Raw genomic sequence first — 19213 nt, forward strand, 5'->3', positions numbered from 1 at the left:
TGCAGCCAAATGTACAGTTGTCATCTCAAACTGGACAACCCTTAGTTTCTGGTTCACCCCAGCAACCAGTCCAGTCTAATATTCAAACTTCTGTACCTTCGGTAGTTTCTCAGTCTGGGCCTACTACGCCTCGTACTCCATCTCAAATGACTGCTGCAACTACCGCAACATCTGTTCAATCTACCCCACCTACTTCTGGAGTATCGACAGCTCCGGTTTCTACTGTTCCTGTATCTACTCCTCAGACATCTTTACCACCATCTGGATCCACGATTCAAACTACAGTTCAGATGCCTGTAGGACAACCTGGTTTAAGTACGGTTGTCACAAGTCAACCACAATTCACTTATCAACCGTACCAGGGACAGTACCAATTCGGTCCTGCTGTCCAGCAGCCAGTTTATCAGTATCAACCGTATCCTGGGTACACTTATCAACAACCTCAACAACCCCAGTACGGTCCGGTTAATCCTGGTTTTCCAGGAGGATACAATATCCCGAACGCGATTCCTATTCCTAGTTATCCTGGATATCCTCCTCCTGGGGCTGGTCTCATGACCCAGATTTTTAGGGATCCTAATCGGCAGCTACCGTTTATCGCAACTTTGGACTTACCAGACTTGTCGCACCTAACGAATGATCCAATTAATTATCTTCCGTTTTGGCCGCCAATGCCGAATAAGTTGCCCAGTGACATTCCCAAGTTCGAAGGTAAATCTGGAGAGGACCCGTCGAACCATGTGATGACTTACCACCTCTGGTGTGCGTCTAACTCCATCACAGATGATTTGATCCGTCTTAGACTTTTCCAGCGCACTCTAATTGGTCTCGTGGCCAAGTGGTACATTGAGTTACCGCGAGGCACTTTTTATAATTTTAGTCAGTTAGCTACCTCGTTTTTAACTCATTTCCAGTTGCCAGTCCGATATGACAATGGCACAGAATTGTTAACTTCGCTAAAACAATCGACATCCACGTACATTTCAGATCATATTCATGAGTGGAGACGTCGACGACGTTTAGTGAAGGTATTTATTCCGGATCAAATCTTGGCTGAGTGGTTTGTAAAATCTTTATTGCCAAGGATCACTGAAGATGTTGCTAAAGCCGGAGTTGTTACTGAGGAGCAAGTGATTGCTCAAGCACAGTACCTTGACTTGGTCTATACTCAGTCAGGTACGTTACATGAAAAGATCCCCGATCTTCCCAAGTCAAATCAAATCACTGCAGCTCCTTCAGGATCTCATGCCGCTGACGGTATGATTGGTACGGTTAACACTAAAAGTAAGAAGAAATCTTCCAAGAATTCTTCTCCTATCATAACCTTGCCTGATTCCCCGACAGGAGATTCTTCTGCAGAGGTTTCCGCCGATATTCACGTTGTAGAATCATCTACAACTAAATCGAAATCCGGTGGAAAGAAGAAAGGAAAGAAGAAGAATAAAACGGGCAAAAGTTCAAAAGAGAAATCTGAAAAGGCGGAATCCAATGATGAAAAGCACAAACCTCGTTATCCATGTCTCATTTGTGACGAAGAACATTTTACAAGAGACTGCCCTCATCGAGCAGAGGTTGCGAAGATCGTCAAAGGTTCCCAAACTCCTGCTGTTTTGAAGGATCCATTTCCAAATCAAGATAGCAAGATGATAGGTTCTTCCTCGAGTGCCAATGAAGAACCCATATTGATGATGTCCCATGTAAGGATTGCGACTCGATCGCAAGATTATGGTAGTAAAAGTCATGTTGATGGCAAAGAAGCAGAATCTTCTCATTCTAATCCATCAACCTCAGCTCCCGGTTCCGATCCACTACAGATCGAGAAACCTAATCCAGACTTAGTAATCAAACCGCCCACCAAGGGTATACTTCGAAAGTCAGCTTTCAATCCACATGCGAGAGCGGCTCAGAATTATAACATTGTTGAGGATTTAGCTGTTTCACCCTCAGCAATGTCGGCTTTGGAAGTGCTGCAATCATGCCCAGCACAGCGTAAATTACTTTTGTCGGCTATAGGAGCTGTTGATGTTTAGGACCCGAACCTAATAATCTTTGATCTAGAAAATAGTACACCGCGGTTGCCTCATCAAATGGCTTTCCAGATCCTAGTGATAGTAAAAAACAGGCCTATTCATCGGACTGTAATTGATGAGGGAGCCTCAACATGTATTATGTCGATACAGTGTTGGAGATCGCTTGGTTCTCCTTCACTAAATCAATCCCCGACAATTCTTAAGGCCTTTGATGGCCGTGGGTTTCATCCTTTTGGCATTCTACAGGATTTGCCTATAGGGGTTGAAGGAAAAACCGTTAGTCTAGATGTGGAGGTGGTTGATGCCCCTCTAGACTACAACCTTCTCTTGGGTCGAAGTTGGTCTTACGCTATGACAGCGGTCGTTTCATCGGTCTTTAGAGTCATAAAGTTTCCACATAATGGAAAGATCGTAACAATAGACCAGCTGGCTTACTTTTCATCCGACCCAGCCTCTTCGGAGAGTATTCAGCATGTCGGTAAAACGACTATCCCATATAAGGATGTTGGAGTAGGATTAGTTAAAGATGCCGGTTTACTGGGAACTTTTCCTTTTCCTCCAATCAACGCATCATCTTCATTTGCAACCATTCATATGATTACATCAGACACCATTTTTTATGACGATCCTTGGATCGTTCCTTCTGAATCTGAAATAGACTCATTTGGTAATTCCATGCCTTTGAGTCCATATGAAATTGCCTATGAAGCCGTGCAGTCTTTTGCCGACCCGTGTTCAACCAAAAATGACTTAATGAATGTGGTCCGTGAGGAATCACTTTTCACATCAACCTCAGATTTAACTACGTTTTCTGAACTTGTTCACTCTGATGAGAAAATTCGTGAAATCCTATGTGTAGATGATTTACCATGGGAAGATCTCCATCACAGATCTTCGTTTTTACCTGAGGATGATCGTTTTGAAAATGATTTCTCATCAATATTTACGACTGAATATGTCAAGGAACCTCAGAATCCAATGAAACATCCCGATTCAGAGTTAAATTTGGGAAACATCTCTCGAACTATTCCCATTGACATTTCGGTTAAGCCTGGAATTGTTGAGAACATTCATATAGGTGCCTCGTGTACAGATGACGAAATCCAATTATATAAGGCCCTATTTCAAGAATTCCGCGACGTGTTTGCCTGGTCCTATGAGGAAATGCCAGGAATTGATCCTGCGATTGTTGTTCATGAGATCAAGACTTACCCGGATGCTAAACCCGTCCGGCAACGTTTGCGTCAGATTCACCCACGAAAAGCTGCTGCAATTAAAGCAGAAGTTGAAAAACTGTTGAAAGCAGGTTTCATTTATCCGATCCCGTTAACGGATTGGGTATCGAATATTGTTCCGGTTAACAAAAAATAGGGAACAATAAGAATATGCATCGACTATAGGGACATTAATCGAGCTTGTCCAAAGGACAACTACCCAACTCCCTATATCGATCAAATCATTGATGATTGTGCCGGCAGCGAAATATTTTCCTTTATGGATGGTTTTTCCGGATACAATCAAATCAACATTCTACCTGCCGATCAACCAAAAACGGCTTTCATTTGTCCATGGGGGACATTTGCTTATTGCAAATTACCTTTTGGGCTTAAGAATGCCGGAGCAACTTTTCAGAGGGCGATGTCTTATGCGTTTCATGACATCAAGCACATTGTGCAACCCTATCTCGATGACTTGCCTGCTCATTCATTACATCGAGCTGATCACCTCGTCCACTTACGAGCAATCTTTATGAGGTGTAGGCATTATCGTATTCGGTTGAACCCACACAAATGTGTCTTCTGTATAGAAACGGGTCGATTGCTGGGATTTGTAGTTTCGAAAGCCGGCATTCGCGTTGATCCCTCGAAGGTCGAAGCTATTATCAATTTGCCTCCTCCTTCGAGTCTTCGCCAACTCCAAAGTTTGCAGGGGAAAGCAAACTTTTTACGACGATTCATTCCTAACTACGCCGAGGTTACAAAGGGTTTTACACAGTTTTTGAAACAAAATACTCAATTTTCTTGGGATGAGATAGCTCAGAAATCTTTTGATGCACTCAAACACGCGTTGACCCATGCACCGTTGTTGCATCCTCCCAACTACAACCAGGATTACTTTTTGTATCTCGCCGCCTCCCATTCCACCATTGGAATGGTCTTAGTTCAGGAAGATGAATTCGGAACGGAACATGTGATATATTACCTTAGTCGAACGTTAAATCCAACTGAGCTAAAATACTCACATGTGGAGAAATTGGCATTGGCAGCCGTTCAAGCTGTCCAACGTTTTCGTCACTACATTTTACTACGCAAAACTACAGTCATTTCGGATTGCAACCCTATGATCTACATTTTGACCAAACAATTGCTAGGGGGCAAGTACTCTAAATGGATCGTTATCCTGCAGGAGTTCGACTTGGAGTTTGAGAAATCTAAGTCTAAGAAATCTTTAGTTTTTGCAGAGTTAATGTGTGACTTCCCGCGTGCTGACACGGAAACTGTGGCAGAGGAGCCCATTATGGACGAATCTTTGTTTCTAATCAGCACTTTAGATCCATGGTATGGGGATATCATCGTCTATCTCCAGACCCAATCCTTTCGGTCAGAAATTTCAAAGTCGGAACGTCAGAAAATTCGCTTCCAGTCCCAACAATTCAAAATTATTGGAGATACTCTTTATCGCCGTGGGGCGGATTCTATTTTTCGACGTTGCTTAACTCACGAAGAGGCTGAAAGGGTTCTAAATGACTGTCACTCTGGAGCATGTGGCGGTCATATGTCTGGGTATGCCACAGCCCAAAAGATATTGCGCGCTGGCTACTTCTGGCCGTCTTTATTTAAAGATTGTATTACGGCGGTCCGAAAATGCCACAACTGCCAGATTTTTTATCGTAAGATGCGCGCTCCACCCGCTCCTCTCCACCCTATAATTGTCGTTGGTCCTTTTGCCAAATGGGGTATCGATTTTATTACATGTAACCCTCACTCGGCCGGGGGGCATGCGTATATCATCCTTGCGGTAGATTATTTTACTAAGTGGGCCGAGGCGATGCCTACATTCGAGGCAGACAGCAAGACAGCTGCAATTTTCGTGTTCAATCATATAATTGCTAGGTTTGGTGTCCCACAAGATAATCACTGATCATGGGCGTCATTTTCGAAACGTTATGATGACCGAACTTACAGGCCAGCTTGGTTTACGTCACGATAGTTCAACTCCTTATTATCCACAAGCGAATGGTCTGGTTGAGTCCATCAACAAAGTTTTAGTTATCATGATCCGACGAATCATTGGGATTCATCGGTCGAATTGGCACAACATGCTATTTTCAGCGCTTTGGGCGTACCGAACTTCAGTAAAAACATCAACAGGGTTCACTCCTTTCCAACTAGTTTATGGTTTGGAAGCCGTGTTACCCATTGAGTGCAAAATCCCGTCACTGCAAATGGCCATCGAGTTACTTCCAGCTACTTCCGAAGAGGAAAAGCGTTTGTTATACTTAGCTCAATTAGATGAGAATCGACGTGATGCTGCATTGGCGATCGAAACTCACGCAAAACGTATGAAAGCTCAGTATGATCGGAATGTGACCCCTCGAAATTTTTCGGAAGGAGACCTAGTGTTATTGTATGATCAAGCTAATGATAAATTAGGTGCTGGAAAATTCGTTCCTATGTGGCATGGGCCCTATATTGTCAAGCGAAAGCTAGCAAAAGGGGCCTATGAGTTGGTAGACTTTGACGGGGACTCTTTAGGTAAACCCAGAAATGGTCTTTACTTGAAGAGGTATTATGCTTAAAAGAATGGGTATGGAGATTTTTAGTTAGGTTAGTTTTTCTTTCTAGCTGGTGTGTTTTAGTTTAAAAACAAAAGTGTGCTTAGCTTAGAGAGTGTTTTTTCGTCATTATTCCTGCTTATCTTGGTTTTACTCTTGATATTGCAGATGTCGATGCCTCTCCAAACATACATTGGATTTGCTGATGGTGCTTGTCGTAATACATGAAACATCTCTTCCGCAGCTTGGGTTATCTATTCACCCTCTGACGAGTTAGTTTCTATGCATGGGGTAAGCCTCGGTCAAACAACAAACAACATTGCAGAGTACAGTGCAGTGATTGAGTTATTGTCTGAATCTATTTCATTTGGGATTCGGAGTTTGATAGTGAGGTTAGATTCTGAACTCGTTGTATTACAGCTTAATAGAGTGTATGCCATTAGAAATCCAGTGTTATTAAGATTATTTTTGAGAGTGCGTCTCTTGGAACGTGAGTTTGATTACATTGAATATCAGCATATTCCAAGGTCTTTAAATACATTAGCAGATGCAATTGCTTCTCGAATGTTAAATAGACATTTGCAATAATCATACATGTAAATTTAAAACCATTCCATAACATGATTTACAAGATAAGCCGGTAAGAGTGATATATATATATAGGAGTGTGTCAAAAAATACATCGTCTTCGATCATAGGTTGAAAAACACCTTATGATCGGCAAAAATGATAAGTACAAAAAACAAAATGTCACATGTGCCCACAAAAGGCGATCATCCTATCACTGGTGATGATCTCTATAAGAAACCACCACCCGGGCCACCTTGCAAAGGAACCTCCTAAAAGGTCCCAGGACTCCAATCACATAGCGCTGAAGTCGACAAGGAATGTCGTCTATAGTGGTCTCAGGAATATCCCCTGTCAAGCGCTCAAGATGGCCCTCCAACTCGGCCAAAACCTCTGCTGATTCGTCCTGTGGGGCTGGCAAGGGTGCAACTGGTTGTTTCCTCTCGAAAGGCTGGAGAGCGGCTGGTCGCTGTGGACCCACATCTGCATTTTAAATTTTTACTATCAGTTTTGAGACGATGCAAAAATAAAAAATAAAAAATTAAATAGAAAAGTTGAAAAGGATTTTACCTGACTTGTCCCACTGCTCTCCTGGTGGAAGAGCCATGTCTGGGTCACCACGGAAATCTATCCCAGCGTAAGGGAAGTCCTGAATGGCAAAAACCTGGTTTTCCAACCATTGGAAATACTCAGGTTTGAACCGAGCAACCTCTGTCCTCTCGTCCGGGTGACGGGCCATGACTGCGACCCATCGCATCAGTTTGGGCTCTCGAGGAAGCCCAGCTCCAACAGTAAGATGTTGTGGGATCAGCATAGGAACCCTCTCCAGGCCAAAACTCACGACCAAAGCCCCATAACCAAAGGTTTTTAGTCATCCGCTCTTGGCCCTGGTCAGTTGGCCTTTCACATTGGCCAGCACAGCATTACACCAGTTGAAGATGGTGCCTTGAAAGCAATCAACTACCATACGCATCTGGGATCCGGTGGCAACATGTAATGCGGCAGCTCCGCAAAGTCTGGTGACAGTAAACGCAATCACCATGAGCTCAGGACGGGATATGGTTTTTATGTCTATCCCTTTGTCTTTAGCCTAGCTGTTGCAGTACTCTAGCCGGAGGCTATCGACAGACTGGCCACCTGGCCTAGTCCCATATAGAGTCAAGTCCTCGCCTCTCTTAGGCAAACCAGTCAAGAAATAAATGTCCTCCGGCTCGATTTCGAGCCGGTGCCCGCCAATGAAGAAACACTGGTCCTGTACGCTCCATCGGTCAACCAGCCACTGTAAGAAATCTACCTGAGCCCTCATGCCAGGAATGGTCCAGAACTTGTACAGTCCGCATGCCCTCAAAGCATCAAGTGAAGGCTGATGATTCCATGCGGCGGTATCCATGTCCTCATGCTCCCGTTCACGCCAATCTAGCATGATATATTCTCTGCATCAAGAATAAAGATTAATTAGATTGCTAGAAAACTTTTTGATTGGTCCATTTTTGAGAAATTTTGGGTTCAAAACCCTTGCGGCGGGGTACGCACCCTCCACGTTAGACACAGTGCGTGGGTCCGCACTTTGTCTACACAGAAGGTGCGGACCCCGAGCTTTTTCCCAATGGAGAAAAAGTCGGGGTCCGCAGGTCCGCAATGGTAAACCTGCGGACCCTCGCGCACGGGTTTTGTGCCTAAAAACCCTCCTAAAAAATGAAATGAGGGACTAAATCAAAAAACTAAACGGTTGAAAATGAAGAGTAAGATGATGTGGATTACCTGGAGAAGATGGCGGTTGATTCCGACGGTTGGATTTTCCACAATCTTCACGGGAAGTTTTCTAAGCAAAAACACTATTTTCTCACCCAAACTCGAACGGTAAAAATGAATTGTCAAAACCCCTTTTTATAAGTTTTTTGAGTAAATAAATTGCAAATTTGTTTATGTTTCACTTTGAAAAGGTATTTTACAACATTTTTATCCATTTCAAACAGGTATGAGTAATGTTTGTGTCTTTGTGTAGAATACAGGATTGTTCAGGCGAAATCTATCATTTTCAACGAAAAAACAAGTAGAGTCATCTTTAAGCCCTTTTCTGACTCCTAAAACATGAAAAGATTGCCGAGCGTTTCTTTTACACTCGTTAAAACGGAATTAAAAGACGGTCCACTTACAGCTCTTTTCCGACCGTAAAAAACATGAAAAGATTGCCGGATTTTTGTCGTTTCAAATTCGATATTGGTTATAAAACGACGTGTTGTTGATCGCTTTTTTACTTTTTTGGATCAGTGACACTAATAACGAAAAGTACTCCTTGGTCGTAAAAGATCAAGTGGTTCTCTCAAGTATTATTTTATACTTTTTCGGGCTTGGGAGACACAAATTTACGAAAAAGGTCAACCCTGGAGTCTTCTTAAGTTTTTTCAGACTCTCTAAAATTGAAAAACACCGAGTTTCTCCTATACTGGACTCATTAAAATTTCACAGTAAAGGACCTGTTCAATTACAAACAGGAATGAACCATTCCTTCTTAGGGTTCAAATTTAAACTAAGTTGGACTCATCCGAAGGATGAGCTTATAATCAAGCAAATGTTATCCTCCTCAAGCTTGTTAAAAATAAAGAGGTACTTTCCAGAAATGGTGGGGGAAAAGAGAGGAAAATGAGTCTGTTTGTCATACTTTGTAACCACTCTTGAACACGACACTTTTATTCACTTGGGTTGGGAAATCCTTTGCCTAACAGTTGATCAAACCACATTGAAAGTCTTCAGCCGGTTTCTGGGTATTAACTTTGGGTCAATTGTCACCAAGCCATCTGTTGTGTCGTTATGTGTTCAAGAGGTCACTGCCAATAAGCCATTCATCTACAAAATATCTGTCATCCATCTTGACCATCCCTGAGACAGTCCTTGCAACTAAATTTCTTCAACTTGATCTATGATTTCGTGTTGTGGGCTTGCCTACGACGGATCGCTTTCTATCGACATCAGCTCATTATCTAGAAAGATGATCTAGAAATCGTCAGTACCTTGAAATCTGCATGCCTCAATGGCAGGTTTCTCGCCTTTGACGACAGTTTACATCATTGACTTTCGATCGAAGGATTCCGTGACATGTTCGACATCAACACATTTACTCACATCTCGTGGATTGTACTGGGTACTTTGAGAGCCATTGACATCACTGGTGGTTTCTCTCACACTTGTTAACAGTTTACATCATTGACTGGTAATCAAGTGGTTTCTACCATGTTCGACATCAACACATTTATTTGCATGGATAGAATCATACTATTTCGGATATAGAAATGAAGACCCTGGATCTAGTTTCCACCATCCAGGCTGCGAGGAATTTTGTATTCATTATGTTGTGGACTATTCATAAACAGATGGCTGCGTCCATACTGTGTTCACACGAGTCTATACTTATGATGTTTTACAAGATCATTCCTGTATCAGACAGTAGATAGGTTTTCTAGTTAGTTTTGATCTGAGTATGGGAATGCCTACCTCAGCGATGATATGATCTCATATATATATCTTGCATTGAATGTTTTTACAGGTTCCGACTGGGCTCTCCACAAGATAATCCTCGAAATGATAAAGTACTTCACTCTTCCTATATGATAAATGAAATCCTCATCTACTACAGACTTCGCACTTTAGGGGGCAATCTGTTACACAAAAATATCGTCACCATGATTATTTGCAGTCAGTATGGGTCTATCATCACTTGTACTGTCCTCCTAAGCAAGTCTAGGACCTCAACTCTTCAAATCAAGCTTTGAAAGTGGGAGAAAGACATTAAAATTCAATGTAACTCTGGTTCCGCACTTTCTCTCATGGTCACCTGTGGTCCCGCACCTTCTGTGTACAAAAGATGCGTACCTACCCGCTCTGTTCCTAACGGTGCAGGTGCGGACCCCTGTGAAAGTCAAAAGGCGCAATTTTTATCTTAAAAAACTCACTTTGGGTTAATTCTAGAGTTTTCTATAAGGAATTTTGACGTGGATTGTTTGCTCTGAGGTGGTTCATGCATCCCAAAAGAGAAGGAGCTAATCCCTTGACTAAAGGAGCTATCCCTTTGAAGGAGGGCTTTATCCCTTTGAAGGAGGACCTAGTAACTTCCCTCCATTGCACTATAAATACAGGCATTGGGGTGAGGACTAGAGAGGTTAGAAGCTAAACATTTTGAGGGTAAATGCTAGTGAAATTGAGACTCTTTGGTTGAGCTTGAGAGGATAGATCACATACCTCTTGGTTCCATTGGAGAGTGAGTGAAACTTGTCAAAGTAGAGGAGACATCTTGTTGGACCCTGGGAGGAGCTTGTACAGCGTCAAGGCAAAGGTTGTAAGGTTCTTCTTCTTTTGAATTAATACAATCAAACTCATTTTTCTCAACAAGTATCTTATGTTATTTGTTTCATGGACTCCTTGAATTTCATGTTAAATATGTTTTATGCAATTGGTTTTTCAGGTGCTATTTAATGTGTTTGCCTTGTTTGTGTTTGCAGATTCGCGAAAAGGAGCTCATTTGGATCAAAGGAGCGAGGGCATCCACAAGCTTGTGTTGGACCAAAGGTAGGCCTTAAAAACCTTTGTTTGTTATTGTTTATTGAAGCATATTTAGAGAAAGATAATGTCTGGTTGGTTTGCTTGTCGTTAGGTCTTCTTCAGATTCTAGGAAGGTCTATCTTGTCCGCAAGATCGACTCATTCCGCGCGACACACCTCAAGGCTTTCTTAGGAGGCAGCGGATAGGATGTATGTATATATATCTGTTTCAAGTATTGATTGATGCAGGAGCATCTGGACACCTCAATGAAAGAAAATTAGAGAAAGAGGACAGGTGGACAACCACATGGACAGCCAAGCCAAGATTCGGTTAATAAACTAATTTTAGTTAAAAAAATCAGTTAAAACTGAATGTATCTGAATGTATGTGTAATAAGAACTTAAAGATTCCTGAGTGAATCAAGAGGAAAAAGAAGAGAGAAGCCTGTGCATGTGAGAGAGGGCAAAATGTAGTTGCTGGTGAATCCTTGATTAAGGCTGAGATGCCTTAAATTGTAATCAAGTCTGTATATAATGAAATGTGTCTTATGAGAATTTATATCTGTGTATTTATTGTTCGGCCCAGGCAGGAGAGAAATAGAAATCCCCTAGGTCAGACTTCTTTCTTCCAATCGGAAATCAATCAAAAATCTGAATTTCATAGCTTGAATAAATCAAGTTTGAATTCGTTTTTGCATGGTCATTGACTTTGCTCTAGAACTTGTTTTGGAATGGTTTAATATAATATACATATACTGGGCTATTTACAGTGATTGGGGATTTGTTCACGAAACCAATTCTGATTCTTGCAATCGTTTGAGATAATAATTTTGCTAGTATAGTGGGTTATATATTGGTTGTCCAAGGACAATGAGTAACCAAGGGCCAGGGCAGATGGCGTGGGCGGCCTTCCATCCCTTCCAAGCAGGAGGCAGAGGCGTATGGGATCCAGTCGTTCATCATTCAGGTCTGGGGAACGAACTATAAAGCGCTTGAGTTTATCAAAAGCTCTGACAATTACAAAGGCTACAACAGTTCTAGATGTTGGCCGTCGCATGTCCACGCGTAGAGTGGATGTTGTCGTCCTTACCAACAGTATTTTGAATGGGAAGAAGAAGGAGAACGGATTGAGAACCACATTCCCCCTGCAGACATCAAAGTATTTGTGGGGAATCTGCCCTTGAGTGTCAACAGTGCCGAGTTAGCAGAGCGTTTCAAGGACGCGGGTGATGTCACAATGGTTGAGGTAATATATGACTGAAAACAGGAAATGCCTAAAGAGAAGAGTTTCCAATAGGTTTGTGGGCCCATAACCCACAGGTCCCAGGATCGAGCGCGTAAAAATTTTGAAAACGAAGAGACCCAGAATTCGTTTTCATCAAGTGGTATCAGAGCGGGAAAAGATTTCCTGCGGAGAGGAGTTTTTTTTGCATGCGAAGAAAAGAGGTACGAGGAAGAAGAGGTACATTTTCTTGAAGATTTGTAAGCTTGTGAAGGTGAGAAGATTGCAGCAAACCTGGAGCAGGAGTGCTCAATTGGTTCGAGAGGAGAGAACCGCGGAGATGCCGAGAGGACTAAGCTCAGCGGAGAAGCTTGGTAGGGCATCTGGTAGCAGGGAGGACTTGCTATTGCAGAGGTTTGATTGCAGCTCACAGAAGGCAGTTCCACTGAAGAAGAGAAACAGTGGGTAGAATTGCTCAGGAAAAGCATATGACCAGGAGGTCATAATTTTGTACCTCGGGAGCATATGACCAGGAGGTCATAATTTTTGTACCTCGGGAGTATGATGCAGGAGCATCTAGACACCTCAATGAAAGAAAATTAGAGAAAGGGGACAGGTGGACAACCACATGGACAGCCAAGCCAAGATTCGTTTAATAAACTAATTTTAGTTAAAAAAATCAGTTAAAACTGAATGTATCTGAATGTATGTGTAATAAGAACTTAAAGATTCCTGAGTGAATCAAGAGGAAAAAGAAGAGAGAAGCCTGTGCATGTGAGAGAGGGCAAAATGTAGTTGCTGGTGAATCCTTGATTAAGGCTAAGATGCCTTAAATTGTAATCAAGTCTGTATATAATGAAATGTGTCTTATGAGAATTTATGTCTGTGTATTTATTGTTCGGCCCAGGCAGGTGAGAAATAGAAATCCCCTAGGTCAGACTTCTTTCTTCCAATCGGAAATCAATCAAAAATCTGAATTTCATAGCTTAAATAAATCAAGTTTGAATTCGTTTTTGCATGGTCATTGACTTTGCTCTAGAACTCGTTTTGGAAAGGTTTAATATAATATACATATACTGGGCTATTTATGGTGATCGGGGATTTGTTCTGGAAACCAATTCTGATTCTTGCAATCGTTTGAGATAATAATTTTGCTAGTATAGTGGGTTATATATTGGTTGTCCAAGGACAATGAGTAACCAAGGGCCAGGGCAGATGGCGTGGGCGGCCTTCCATCCCTTCCAAGCAGGAGGCAGAGGCGTATGGGATCCAGTCGTTCATCATTCAGGTCTGGGGAACGAACTATAAAGCGCTTGAGTTTATCAAAAGCTCTGACAATTACAGAGGCTACAACAGTTCTAGATGCTGGTCGTCGCATGTCCACGCGTAGAGTGGATGTTGCCGTCCTTACCAACAGTCTTTTGAATGGGAAGAAGAAGGAGAAGGGATTGAGAACCACATTCCCCCTGCAGACATCAAAGTATTTGTGGGGAATCTGCCCTGGAGTGTCAACAGTGCCGAGTTAGCAGAGCGTTTCAAGGACGCGGGCGATGTCACAATGGTTGAGGTAATATATGACTGAAAACAGGAAATGCCTAAAGAGAAGAGTTTCCAATAGGTTTGTGGGCCCATAACCCACAGGTCCCAGGATCGAGCGCGTAAAAATTTTGAAAACGAAGAGACCCAGAATTCGTTTTCATCATTGATCCTTCAAGCTTCAACTTGTACTACCTCATTCTAATGAAATTTCATCCATTAACGATATGTTGGTTTAGTAAGGTTGCTGCATATCCGTTGCTTTGCACATTATCATAATTTTTAGGTATGTTTCTGAATAAAAAATAATAAAAAGTTTTGTTGAAACTGAAATCTATACCGGAAGTTGGCTGTGATTTTCATTCAGTAAATTCTCTCTAAACTTTCGGAAGTGATTGGTGAAGTTTTCCTAGGAACTAATTCTGAATAATAAGAAATGTTAGTTTGAAATGATATTGTGTTTAAATTTATAGATTTTGGAGCTTATCATATGCATTTTACATATAAAAAAATTAATAACTAGAAATTGAATTATTAATTCATTGTATTTTTTTTATAAAAATTTATCAAAATTTGTATATCTTCTTTCATTTTGATGGCCTTAAATGACATTAGGTTGAAATTTATAGATTTTGGAACCTACCAAATGTATGTTATATAAAAAATAAAATAATAATAACTAGAAATTGATCAATTCATTGTAATTTGTTTATAAAAGTTTACCTAAATTTGTATATGTTCTTTCATTCTAATATCTTTTATTTAATTTGGAAATAATTTCTATTTTTGGATGATTCATTTTGGTTTGAAAATTTTCAGTTTGGCAAAATGTAATATTAAATTTCCAGTCAGCTTTATGAAGATTCAAAGTGGGGAGTTTTTTTTTTTTAAAGAATGGATGGTTCCAAAATATATAAATTGTATTTTTTTTGTTTAAGTTAAATTAAGAATCAAGAGTTTTTATTCAATTTGTTGTGATAATTAGATTTTAAAAGACCATTTACACTAACTTTATGTTTGTGATTATCAATGTAGAGGAAGTTAACTCATACAAATATCTTAGAGTTGGCATTCATCACAAGATTCATTGGAGCTCCAACATTGACAAATGATTAATAAATGATGGAAAGCTTCTTTGGTCTTGACAACTACAAACAAGTGCTAGAGGGTAGATTAGTCCCTACCACATAAGTTAGAAATTACCTCTAAGAAAAATTGCATATAATATGGTTGTGACCATATTAAAGCTTTTTTTATTTTATTTTATTTACAAAATAGGCTTTCTTTTTAAAAAGAGTTAACTTATATATAAAATTTCAAACCCATTTTTTCTCTTTTTTTCAAATTCTTCCTTTACACTAACCTTTTGTATTTTAATTTCATTGTATATATACAAATCTTTATTACAACATCCTCTTCATCCTTCACTTTTATTGTACTACCTTTTTAGATCTTGGTGAGATTAAACTACTTTTCAACAAATTCATCTATAATATCATTGTTTCCATATTGAAGTTAAAAAAAAAAACTTTTCATATTTGTTAGGTGATAAAACCTTGAGTTGGTTAGAAAAATTTTCAACATCTATTAGAGTTTGTAGGTTTAATAATTTGTCCAAGCCTAATGCACAGGATCCCATCAGAACTCCGCAGTTAAAAACTATCATAGGATTCTTGCTCTGCAACCAAAACCTAATGGCTGCCATGTGGTAAAATCGGCGGGGAGGAATCAAGAAAGGGAAGGGTGCAGACAACAAAGAGTCACAGCAGAAGATAGCCGGACATCTGAGAGCCACAGTCATGACAGAAGAGGTCAGGAGGGGAGAGATCCCCTCCTATCGGGATGCAGCGGTAGGGGAAGGACAGAACAGTCAGTTGGCAAAGGAGAAGCAGAATGCAGGTCCTGTTCTGGGAGCGACATGGCAGGCGGGCAGACGGGGAAAATGCCTGCCATGTGCGGAGGAGAAACCAAGATTTGTAATCCCGCCAAATAAACTGGAAAGATATAGAAGCTACATGAAGGATCATGCCCTTATCTGTAAGTTTGTCGGTGTCTGGCCGTCCGAAAGAGACCTTACCAGATGGATTCAGCAAAAATGGCAGCCCCAAGGACACATCGAGCTAAAGTTGGGAGCTAAAGGCTTCTTTACGGTAATCTTCTCTAACCTGCAAGATAAAGAAAAAGTGTTTGAAAATGGCCCCTATTTTTATTATAATGCTGGTCTTTTTATGAGATATTAGGAAGAATGCTATAACCCCAATAAGGAAAAAAAATTAGCAGCTCCAGTATGGGTTCGATTATTTGGGTTACCTATGGACTTTTGGGATCCAGAAATCTTGGAAGGGATAGGAAACACTATAGGTAGTTTTGTGAAAATAGCAGAAACTACAAAGAAAGGAAGGTATACATCGTATGCCAGGATATGCATGTATATGAACATTGCGAACCCAATCCCAGATTCCGTGGAACTAGAGTATCATGAAGAAGTCTGGCAGCAAAACCTAGACTATGAGCATATACCGTTTAGATGCCGCAGATGCCATGAATATGGACATCTGGTTAAGGAATGTCCTATTACAATGGAAGAAGAAGAAAGGAAAAGTAAGCAACAGAAGAAAGGGCCAGTAGACCAGGAAGGATTCCAAGAGGTAAAAAGTAGAAGGAAAATAACCAAAGAAAACTCCAAAGAAGACAAGAAGGAAAAACAAACAAACCCAGGAAAATCAAATAGCTTTGAAATACTATAGGAAGAGGGAGAAGATGAGGATCAAACAATGGAAAATCAAGAAGATAAAGAGTCAGACAATAGCTCCAGCAGTGAAAGATCTCACACAAAGAGGAAAGCCCCGAGTGATGTCACAGACAAAGGCAAAGAACAGGCAGAACAGGCAGAATAGATGGAGACAGAAATGGAGATAACCAGGGATGATCTCAGTAAAGAAGAAGAAGTTCTGAGAAAATTATTAAACGAATGGAGAAACTTGGATGAGAGATTTATCCCGGAAGACCAGAAGAGGTTGTATGCGGAAACCTTCCAGCAGTATATAGCTAAACAGGAAAAAGGTAAAGCTGTGCCTGAGGATTACCAAGAGAACCAGAAGGACAGTAGAACAGATCAGCAAGGACAAATCAAGGGCGGGAAAAAAAAGACGGAGGAAAAATCTTAAAGACTCCATCCAACTAATGGGAGAAATGCTAGTGAATACAGGGAGAGTGGTTCCGCTTTCAGCGGTGTTTCAAAACCTAAATCAAAACCCTCAATGATTTTGACATCCTGGAATATTAGAGGCTTGAATAGCAAAGGGAAGCAGAGACATTTAGTGGAAATATTGAGGAAAGACAAACCACAGATAATGCTTATTCAAGAAACGAAAATTTCAGGCCAGAAGATGGAGGACATACTCAATAAAATAAGTCCAAGATATGAGCAAGTAACCATAGATGCTAAAGGAAGTGCGGGAGGGATAGTAGTAATATGGAACCCAGCAGAAGTCCTATCAGACTGGTGGATAGGAATGCCCAGAATCCTGACCGGCAAATTCAGACTCATTGGGCAAAGTGAATGGGTTGTAGTGTCAGTAGTCTACGGGCCCCACACCCCGGTAGATAGAGGCCTTTTCCTCAGTCACTTGCAAAAACTAAAGAATATGCACCAGGAGCAAAGGTGGATTATTGCAGGAGACTTTAATATGATAACCTCTAAAGAGGAGAAGAAAGGAGGATTAAGGAGGGAAGACCCGGAGATGGAAAGATTCAGAGATGTCCAAACAGACTTAAGTCTGGTAGACATACCAACAATAAATGGGAAATTCACCTGGAACAATAGAAGAGGTGGGAACAAACAAATAGCGTCAAGATTAGATAGATTCTTGGTCTCTGAACACATAATAGGTATGGACATCTTCTACGAAGCCTCCATCCTCCCCTCCATAGGGTCAGACCATTGGCCAATTAAACTGGAAATAGCTATGAATAATCAGAATAAAAAGAGACCTTTTCGTTTTGAGTCCTTTTGGCTAAGAGATCCAGAATTCTTAAACAGAGTAAAAAACTGGTGGCAAGAGAGCAAAATGGGAACGGAAGGTAGAAACAAAATGCACATGTTCCAAATTAGACTCAAAGACATAAAGGGAAAAATTAAAAAATGGAACAGGGAGGAATTTGGCAACATTCAAAACGAGAGAGGGAAATTACAGTCCAGAATGGAAGGAATTCAACAACAAATCATTGAAGAAGGAAGAAGTGAGGAGTTGGCCGAGGAGGAAGGAAGGATAATCAATCAATTAGAGGAAAGACGAAAGCAAGAAGAAATTATGTGGAAACAGAAATCACGAGTCCAATGGCTGAAAGAAGGGGAGAAGAACTCCAAATTCTTTCACAGAGCAATGTTGAACCACAGACAACATAATAGAATCTTTTCACTAAAAGATAGTCAAGGAAACAGAGTGCTGCAACAGGAAGAAATGGAGAAGCTCCTGGTGGACTATTTCAAAGGGATCCTAACAGAACCAAACATTAGTAGGGAGGAGGAAATCGCCAGAGTTTGTCAACATATACCTAAAAAAGTAACTAGAGAACAAAATCTGGCTCTACTCAGGGTAATTACAAAAGAAGAAGTGGAGGAAGTGGTTAACAGAATGGCAAAGAATAAGGCCCCGGGACCTGATGGATTTACCATCGAATTTTACCAAGCAGCATGGAGTTTTATGGGTAATGACCTGTTGGACCTAGTGGAGGAATCAAGGTGTACAAAGCGTATGCATCAGGGCCTTAATGCCACCTTCCTAGCTTTGATTCCAAAGACTGGAAACTCGGATGAACCTTAGGGATTCAGACCAATATCTCTATGTAATGTAGTGTACAAAATATTAGCAACAATTATGGTGAATAGACTCAAGCCTATTCTGCCCGACCTCATTGCACAGGAACAAACTGGTTTTGTAAAAGGAAGGCAGATAACAGATGGAATTATAGTCGCCCAAGAGGTAATCCACTCTTTGAAAAACTCTCGAAATAAAGGCATGATAATCAAATTAGACCTGGCAAAGGCTTATGATTGCCTTAGTTGGGCGTACCTAGAAGGCATCCTCAAAGCTCACGGATTTGATGAGAGATGGGTGAAATGGATCCTGTCAATGGTGAGCACACCGGTGATGTCAGTAATGTTGAATGGAACCCCTTCTGAAGCTTTTAACCCTTCGAGAGGGCTCAGACAGGGAGATCCCCTGTCCCCGTTTCTTTTCATCCTAGCAGCAGAAGGGCTGGGCAGGCTGGTAAAAGCACGAGTAGCCAGGGAATAGATAAAGGGGCTAAGAATCTGTGGGAATGATCTCCCCATAACACACCAGCAATTCGTAGATGACGTAATGATTTATGGCCAGGCCTCGCTTAAGGAAGCCCAACAGATCTTAAAAACCCTATCTGAGTTCACCCAAGCATCTGGGACAGAGATTAATAAAGAGAAATCAGAAATATTTTTCTTTAATACACAGGCAGCGGCCCAAAGATTTCTGGCTCGATCAATGGGATTCAGAATTGGAATTTTCCC

The 19213-nt window shown here is 41.0% G+C and overlaps 1 protein-coding gene across 1 annotated transcript; it reads left to right on the forward strand.

The window, feature by feature from the left end:
- The first annotated feature begins 18545 nt into the window (after nt 1-18545).
- On the forward strand, nt 18546-18965 carry LOC149144177 (secreted RxLR effector protein 78-like). Its single transcript, XM_089452053.1, has one exon. The coding sequence runs from the start codon at nt 18546-18548 to the stop codon at nt 18963-18965; it is 420 nt and encodes a 139-aa protein (XP_089308179.1).
- The last annotated feature ends 248 nt before the right edge of the window (nt 18966-19213 follow it).

This window comes from Pinus tabuliformis, chromosome X (genome assembly GCF_031772625.1).
Source record: "Pinus tabuliformis cultivar Carrire ecotype Pingquan chromosome X, CPIR1, whole genome shotgun sequence".
Lineage (NCBI taxonomy): Eukaryota > Viridiplantae > Streptophyta > Pinopsida > Pinales > Pinaceae > Pinus > Pinus tabuliformis.